This window comes from Perissodus microlepis, chromosome 8 (genome assembly GCF_051167445.1).
Source record: "Perissodus microlepis isolate ML-2025 ecotype Zambia chromosome 8, ASM5116744v1, whole genome shotgun sequence".
Lineage (NCBI taxonomy): Eukaryota > Metazoa > Chordata > Actinopteri > Cichliformes > Cichlidae > Perissodus > Perissodus microlepis.
The window spans coordinates 27,360,892-27,370,184 of NC_140468.1; the positions used below are offsets into that span (position 1 = coordinate 27,360,892).

Consider the following 9,293-nt stretch of genomic DNA (forward strand, 5'->3'; position numbering starts at 1 on the left):
CACTCCAATGGATGCATTGGAGAGCAACCCGGGGTTAGTATCTTGCCCAAGGATATTTGGCATGCAGACTGGAGCAGACTAGGATCGAACCACCAACCTTCTGGTTAGTAGGTCTACCGCCTGAGCTTTAGCCACCCCACTGAGGGTGGTGAGCTAGCGGCTATGCAGAGGGAGCAGGCAGCGGGAAGAACTCCAGCACCGGATTGAGCGCTGGATGCAGGTGATTGAGAGTCTGGCAACTTGGATCTGGTCCTCGCCGACACCACTGCCACGGCAACTGGTGTCACTCGACTGTGGGGGAGTGGCTGAGGCCCGGATTGCTCTGGCGCCTGTGCCGGTCTGCAGGGTGAGCCCAGCTAGGGCACAGCCTACCTCTGCACCTATACCCACTCAATGGGTGAGACCGGCTGGTGCCTGGCAGGTGGATGCACCCATTCCCACTACCTGGAGGAAGGCAGCTGAGCTGGAGGTCGGGGCATGCGAGGGAGCTGCTCAGCTGGCGCCGGAGGTTGGGGTGCATGAGGGACTTCACCAGCCGGAGGTGGGGGACGAGGTATGCGAGGGACCTCACCAGCCGGAGGTGGGGGACGAGGTATGCGAGGGACCTCACCAGCCGGAGGTGGGGGACGAGGTATGCGAGGGACCTCACCAGCCGGAGGTGGGGACGAGGTATGCGAGGGACCTCACCAGCCGGAGGTGGGGGACGAGGTATGCGAGGGACCTCACCAGCCGGAGGTGGGGGACGAGGTGTGCGAGGATCCTAAGCTGCCTGCAAACTTTGATGTCTAAATTGCAACAGCTGTGAATAAAGATGCTGAAAAGCATGCAAATGTGGACGGATCCACCGTGGTTCTGTTGTACTAATATTTCAATTTTAGAATGTTATATGTTATAATGTTATTATATTTAGTTATTATATTCTGACTGTGTAAATGAAACAGGTAAACCTCTTCGGGGGTTGGGAGAAAAGAAAGTACTGGCCAGAAGAAAGTGGTGCATCAGAACCTGTTCATGCTAGTGATTCTTCTTCCCTTGCTTAAAACTGCCTCCCAGTGGGAGATCAGTGCATCTTTGTTGTCCAGCCCAATGGGACTTAACGAAAAAGTCCTTAATGTAGCTATAGCTGTGGAGTACAGGACTGGCATATGTGGGCCCATCTTGCCTTCCAGCCAGGTGGACATGGACAATGCTGGTCAGTCCAGGAATTTTGATGCTGCTTGTGTTCCATCTACTGATGTCATGTTTCCTGAGACACTGGCTGACCAGTCCTGTCCAGTCCTGACCCATCAGGAGAGAACAAAAGTCACACTGTGTAAGAGAGCTAGATATTACTAATAATTAATGATTGAATACAAGGTGCTATATGATCACAGAGTGAAAGGATGTGAATGAAGAAATGCTCAATGCATCATAGGAAGCTTGCAGAATCCTAGGCCACTTGCAGCATAACTAAGGAAGGGTTCAGGTTCACTTGATCCAGCCCTTACTATAAGCTTTGTCTAAAAGGAAAGCTTTAAGCTTAATCTAAAGTAGAGAGGCTATCTGTCTCCTGGTCAGCCCTGAAATGCTGAGGCATGGACTTCAACCCTGAAACTTCTGAAGGTGTGCTGTGGAATGCTCTTTCCATGAGCATTAGATGGCCTGTTTGGGTAGGTGGTATACGTTAAAGTAACATCCACTTGGATGACAGGACCTAAGGTTTCTCATTGCCCAAAGCATTACACTGCTTCAGTCTGCTTACCTTCTTCCCATAGTAGATCCTGGTAGCAGGTGCTCCAAGGTTAAGTAACGCACATGCACACAGGCACTTGCACTTGGGTATGCTAGTATCTTGACATTATTGCAATGTGGCTGGCTGCAATAAGGTTGTCCACTTTATCTTAAGTGAGTCATTACCTTTCTTCAGTTTTCTAATAGCCAGTCAAGTGCTAAATAATTTGATCTCGCTTCCTTTAAAGATAGGCTATTGGTATCTAGTACTAGCAAAGGTACTGACAATAGATTGTGCTTCATCTTTCCAAAAATAATACTTTCTTGTTCTACTGTGCCTACATATTAGGTGTCAGAAAGAACCAATAAACACCAATAAGAACCAATGATGATGTTACAAGTTAAATTCAGAAGATGGGAGACAGAATAAATCTTATGTTGGTGTTTGGCTACTAACGGTAACTCTGTGAGTGATCACAGTCTGAAGAGCCTCAGAGGAAATCTGCAACAGTGAGCCCACCCTCCTGGCCTCGGCCTCACTGAAGAGTTGAGCCACCTCAAATGAATCACTCTGAAATGACAGGATTGGATGTATGACATTAATCTCTAATCTGTCTCTCATTCTCTCTCCTCCGTGAATGCATACCTCATATGAGCTGAAGCAAATGTTGCCAAGCTGTAGGATAGAGGAGAGGATGGCCCAGACAGTGGAGACCTGCTCAGCATGGAGTCCTATGATGTCAAAGCATTGAATCAAAAGCTGAAAGTCCTGTTTGTCCTGCTTCTCCTTCAGCTCACAGGTACCACCCTTTAGGAGGACAGAGGAAAAAAGGCTAGCACATAATGTTTGAAAAGATATGGAAAACTCATGAAAAACAAAGTATTCTGTGTGAAATACTTGGTTTAGGTAGTAATACGTCTCAGCTTCCTGCAGGTAGAGCTCTTGTTTGTTCCAGCCATTCATACCTGCCAGCAGTTCATAGAACACATGGTAATTCCTCTCCTCATTTGCCTACATGGAAAATGAGAAAACAACTAAGAATTAAAGTCATGACTTCTATGTGCTTACAAAAAAAACAACAACAAAAAACCCCCAGAGTAAAACGCATTTTCACATGTTCGCTCCATGTAAGCAGGAAACACTGATGAAAGATAAATTATAATTTTAAATACTGAGTTAGTTAAATACTGAGAGCCAAGGCAAGATCAAAGGATGACAGACAAACAGGTGGATGGCGCGATTGCCCCTGCTGTCATCCTCCTTGGGCTCTGGGGGGGCATGTCCTGTGGGTCAGGGCTATATCTTCCCACACCCACTATTAGACATTTACATGGAGAAACCTTATGAACACAAGCGCACTCACACACACGAGTGTGCACACAGGTATACAAGCAGATACACACAGACGTCACTGTATCTTGGTCAGGTGCTGGCTCTAAACATATATATACATATACATATATATACATTTAATATTTATTATTTACTGTTTTGCATATGGTGGTTGTTACTGTGTTGTTTTTTGCTTATCTTTTTCAGCACATGGTGCAGCAGATTTTTAGTCCATTTTCTCACTCTCTCAAACCGTCTTCTCCTCTATTTTTCTCTCCCTCTCCTTCTGTTAACTTTCTTCCCAATTTCTCTTTCACTTTTCTTTCTCTTTCCCATCCCCAGTCCTCTCTGTTCTGATAGTAATAACTTAAAATAATCCTAACAAAAGTCTAGTAAACTATGAAAACTATGACTAAGTTGGACCAGTATAGCAAAAGTGGTAACGGTCACTTGGGAAAGTAAGTCTGTTGGGCATTTTTCTTGGCCTTCAGACAGTAATTCTGATTTCTACACTGCCGGATAGGACAGGCAAAAAAAAGAAAGAAAGAAAAAACAGAAAAAAAGGAACACGCCTCCTAGGGTGGGGACTGACCAACTGGTTTATCTGTCTGTGTCTTGAAGTCCCACAGGAACCAGTGATGGCCAACCAACCAGACAGTAATAGACAAGCAGAGGAAGACAGCCATAGTAATAGATGTAGCTCTACCAAGTGACAGGAAAATCAGGAAAAAGGAACACAGCTGGAGAAATACCAAGAAAAGAAAAGATGTGAAAGGTGATCCCTGTGGTAATGTAAAGTTTCTAAAGACTCGAAATAAATACTGTCAAGTACATCTCATGCCCCTATATAGACTCAGGTATCTGTGTCTAAATAGACCCATTTCTTTTAAACTTCTGTAGCTTTACTGTAGATTTTCATAGTGTAGAATAAACAGCAGTGGGTGAGAACAAAGGTTGCTTTAATTCACATTTAAGCATGTTGAACAAGTGGTTTGATTAAGGATTCTTTAAGGAGATAATTTGTTTTTGTCCCATTACCCTTTAACATGAAAATTAATTTATATAATGCTTCAAAATATCTGCAAATAAAGTGCTCAGATTCAATTTGGCCAGAAAGAGAGAGGGACATACATCTTTAGGATTCCTTCTCTGGGAATCTTGGGAAATTTACTTCTGGCACTGGAGAAAATGTATCCCTTGTGTCATTAGAATTCTTTCTCTGGGCAGTCATAACAATTATTAAGATATTTAAGTCGGGACCAGAGTGGTTGACACACTGACCCATGGCTACTGTGACAGTTTGAATCTGATCAAAATTGTATCTCTTTGAAAAGTAACAACACACCTTAATTAATACTCTCACCTGAAAAACAACTCTGGACTTCTCAAGGAGATATTTGGAGAGTGAGGTCCCTACAACAATTCCTCTGCCAACCAAGAGGAGAGACAAATAAAACAGCTACAACCAGTCATCCCCAGGGCTAGTAACACCAGAAAAATGGAAAAATGCAAATACACAAAGAGTTAAGTTGGGCAAACTCACTGAAGAATGTGGATGTGGAGGTACTTGCCAAAGCGGCTGGAGTTGCTGTTGAGGATTGTTTTGGCATTCCCAAAACTCTCTAGGATTGGAAAGACCTCCATGGGCTATTTAGGGAAGAGAAAGAAAATGGTAAGAAACAGACAAAAATAGCTGAAAGATGAACATACTTTGACCTACCTGTCGGAGGTTGTAATTTCTGCCCTTATACATCGAGCTGAGGTAGTGGACTATAAGTTTGGTAGCTTCAGTCTTCCCTGAACCACTTTGGCCACTACACAGAAAGGTTAGGACAAATTTACAGACAATTACATAATATGACAAAATCCTACTTTTGATGCTAAAGGAAAATTTGTAGACTATCAGCTGTTGGAACTATAAATGTCAGTATAAAACCTGAAACCATTCAATATCAGTCGAGATGCAGAATTGTAGCTGGAATGGAAGTGGATGACCTACTAACCATGACTCACACCACTACAGAGGCAGGTGTAGCTCAGGTGGCAGAGCAGGTCACCTACTAATCGGTGATTCGATTCCTGGATTCTCTAGTCTGCATGCCAAATATCCTTGGGCAAGATACTAATCCCAAGTTGCTATCCAGTACATCCACAAGAAAAAAATCTTAAAATAAAGGTCCTACAGGGTGGGCCATTTATATGGATACACCGTAATAACATGGGAATGGTTGGTGATATTAAAGTCCTGTTTGTGGCACATTAGTATATGTGACGGGGCAAACTCCTCAAGATGGGTGGTGACCATGGTGGCCATTTAGAAGTCGGCCATCTTGGATACAACTTTTGTTTTTTCAATAGGAAGAGGGCCACGTGACACATCAAACGTATTGTTAATGTCACAAGAAAAACAATGGTGTGCTTGGTTTCAGTGTAACTTTATTCTTTCATGAGTTATTTACAAGTTTCTGACCACTTATAAAATGTGTTCAATGTGCTGTCGATTGTGTTGGATTGTCAATGCAACCCTCTTCTCCCACTCTTCACACACTGATAGCAACACCGCAGGAGAAATGCCAGCACAGGCATCCAGTATCCGTAGTTTCAGGTGCTGCACATCTCGTATCTTCACACCATAGACAATTGCCTTCAGATGACCCCAAAGATAAAAGTCTAAGTGGGTCAGATCGGGTGACCTTGGGGGCCATTCAACTGGCCCACGACGACCAATCCACTTTCCAGGAAACTGTTCATCTAGGAATGCTCGGACCTGGCACCCATAATGTGGTGGTGCACCATCTTGCTGGAAAAACTCAGGGAACGTGCCAGCTTCAGTGCATAAAGAGGGAAACACATCATCATGTAGCAATTTCAAATATCCAGTGGCCTTGAGGTTTCCACTGATGAAGAATGGACCCACTATCGTTGTACCCCATGTACCACACCAAACCATCACTTTTGTTGTTCCAACAGTCTTGGAGGGATCCATCCAATGTGGGTTAGTGTCAGACCAATAGCGGTGGTTTTGCCTCATCACTGAACAAAATCTTCTGCGTGAACTGAGGGTCCTGTTCCAATTTTTTTTTTGCCCATTCTGCAAATTCTGTGCACTGATCTGGGTCATCCTCGTTGAGATGCTGCAGTAGCTGGAGTTTGTAAGGGTGCCATTTGTGAGTAGCTAATATCCGCCGAAGGGATGTTCGACTAATGCCATTCGCCAGTGACATGCGGTGAGTGCTACGCTGTGGGCCCTTGCTGAATGAAGCTAGGACAGCCACTGTTGTTTCTTCATTACTGAAGGTTTTCTTGCTTCCACATTTTGGCAAATCCAACACTGAACCAGTTTCACAAAACTTAGCAAGCAGTTTGCTAACTGTAGCATGGGAGATGGGTGGTCTCGTAGGGTGTCTTGCATTGAAATCTGCCGCAATGACCCGGTTACTGCGTTCACCAGATATCAACACAATTTCGATCCGCTCCTCACGTGTTAACCTCTTCGACATGTCAATGGCTGCAAACAAAGAGAAACTTGTAAATAACTCGTGAAAGAATAAAGTTACGTTGAAACCAAGCACACCATTGTTTTTCTTGTGACATTAACAATACGTTTGATGTGTCACGTGGCCCTCTTCCTATTGAAAAAACAACCATCCACCACTTTAATCACACTCTAGATTTTGTTCTGACATATAACAAAATTATATCAGTGGAAATCTGTGGTTTGCTCTCATCATCGAGATCTCTTTGGATCCACTTGCCATGTCTTTGTAAGACGGAGAAAAGGTGAATGCTCTCTCTCCATGCATCCACTGTGAAGCATGGACAAGAATGTGTGATGGTATGGGGGTGCTTTGCTAGTGACACAGTTGGGCATTTATTCAAAATTGAAGGCACACTGAACCAGCATGGCGACCATAGCATCCCGCAGTGACATGCCATCCCACCAGGTTTGCGTTTAGTTGAACAATCATTTCTGTTTTTAATGACCCCAAACACACCACCAGGCTGTGTAAGGGTGGTCTGACTAAGAAGGAGCATGATGGAGTACTGTGCCAGGTGGCCTGGCACAGTACTCCACTCAGATGCGGCCTCTTCAGCCTCCTCAAAAAGCTGTTGGTTGGCTTTCTTGACCAGGGAGGAAGTGTGCTGGGATTCCCAGGAATTTCCAGTGCTGCAGGCTCTCTACTGCAGTGCTGTTGATGTAGAGTGCTGTCTTCCTTCTCTCACCCCAACCGGTCGCAGCAGATGGCCCCGCCCCTCCCTGAGCCTGGTTCTGCCGGAGGTTTCTTCCTGTTAAAAGGGAGTTTTTCCTTCCCACTGTCGCCAAAGTGCTTGCTCATAGGGGGTCATATGATTGTTGGGTTTTTCTCTGTATCTATGAAGCGCCTTGAGGCGACTTTTGTTGTGATTTGGCGCTATATAAATAAAATTGAATTGAATTGAATTGAACGTGGGTCACTTCTTCCTTAAGTTGATCACCTTGGCGTTATCCACATTCAGGAGCAAGTTGTTGTTGGTACACCACTCCATGAAAAGCTCCACTGCTTCCTTATAGTAGGTCTCATTGTCGTCCTTGATGAGACCCACCACTGTTGTGTCGTATGCATACTTAATGATATGTCGTATGCATATCATTAAGTATGTTACAAATCATATCATTAAGTAATGATATGATTTGTACCAAATTTTGCACAACAGTCCTGCATCACAGTGAAACAGCTTTAGTGAAATTTACAAATGATCTTCTTATGCTCTATAACAGCAGACTCATCTCTTTGGTTGTTGCTTGTTTTGCTAGACCTCAGTCCAGTGTTCAGTACTGTTGATCATAATATTTTATTACAGCGATTAGAACATGCTGTAGATATTAAAGGTACTGCCCTGCAGTGGTTTGAGTCATATCTATCAAATAGACTCTAATTTGTTCATGTAAATGGAGAGTCCTCTTCACACACTACGGTTAATTATGGAGTTCCACAGGGTTAGAACACATAGCATACATTTTCCTCCTTTGGTCAGCTTATTATCCCAGCGTGGTATCTGATAGCGGATTCTTCATGGTTCCCATTTGCCCGTGGGGTTCCAGCTCCAAGTACCTGGGATTCCCAAGTACTTGTAGCTGTCCTCAGTGTCTGCAATGTTACCCTCTGGTAGTGGAATCCGCTCCATTCTTACTACCTCCCCTCTCTTTGTTACCATCTGACTACACTTCTGAAGTCAGAATGACTTTCCAAAGTCATTTCTGTAGACCATAGTGGTGTGGTTCAGTGAGTTTATGTCTAGTTCACTCCTGGCATACAGGTTTATGTTATCCATGTCAAGGAGGTGGCTAACGATTGCTCCATTCCATAGTTGCTATCTGTAGCCAGTCTTATTTACGATGTTGGTCCCTTCTGGCGATCCTTGGGGATGAAGCCTGTCAGACCTTCAGTGCTACTAGTTGTTTCACCGTTGGTGTAGATGTTGAATATCAAGCAGCCCATAGGTCCCACATCTTCTTCATGTAACCCCTGGGATTACTTATACAGATATATTATATATTATAGTATATATATTTTTTGAAAATTCCCCTCTCTCCCCTGCAGGCGATCTTTATCCTTCAAGCTTGGGTCCTCTACCAGAGGACTGGGAGCTTGAGGTCCCTGCACAGTATCTTTGCTATATATACATATACATACATACATATACACACAGTGTGTTATGTGTGTGAATGACCCAAGTGAGACTGGTATTTTTGTCAATACCTTATCATGATGCACTGTTCCTGTGTGGAGGTCTGAGAAAAGCTGAAGGCTGCGTCAGCTATGGCATAAACATGCCTGAAGCAGAGAACAATAAAACATCCAAAACATTTTTTAGGAGGACAGAAGTTTACTGCAGTATGAGGAGTATTTGCTTGGTGTGGGCTATGGAGCTTGGAAAGAAAGCAACTAGAATTCTTTAAGTTTTGCAAAAATATTTCTCGTCTCTCTCTCCAAGAGGCTTCTTCCGTTCTAAACTCAAATAGTAGAGAGTTCCAGATATTTAACCCTAGTAGGGGTTGTCACTTAAAAAGGTTGTTGACCCATCATAATTATTCATATTACTCATCACGAGAGCCAAGGTGTGAAAAGAGCCATTGGTCATTACCACCAAAGCTTTTGTTAGAAACCACTGTGAGACCTGATGCAAGATCTGAGTGGGGTTTCAAGTTCCTGGGAAGGGAACTCAACACTGCATTGTAGGTGGCTAACAGTTGGTGCTGCAAGCTACC

The 9,293-nt window shown here is 43.8% G+C and overlaps 1 protein-coding gene across 1 annotated transcript; it reads right to left on the minus strand.

Annotated features, from left to right (window-relative positions):
* Positions 1–2,143: 2,143 nt before the first annotated feature.
* Positions 2,144–8,209, minus strand: LOC146382132 (unconventional myosin-XVB-like). Its single transcript, XM_084936856.1, has 8 exons — positions 8,137–8,209; positions 7,500–7,629; positions 4,764–4,857; positions 4,587–4,690; positions 4,407–4,470; positions 2,609–2,722; positions 2,357–2,518; positions 2,144–2,281 (listed from the first exon to the last, which is right to left on the minus strand). Exons 1-8 carry the CDS (start codon positions 8,207–8,209, stop codon positions 2,144–2,146), a joined length of 879 nt encoding a protein of 292 aa, XP_084792982.1.
* Positions 8,210–9,293: the final 1,084 nt, after the last annotated feature.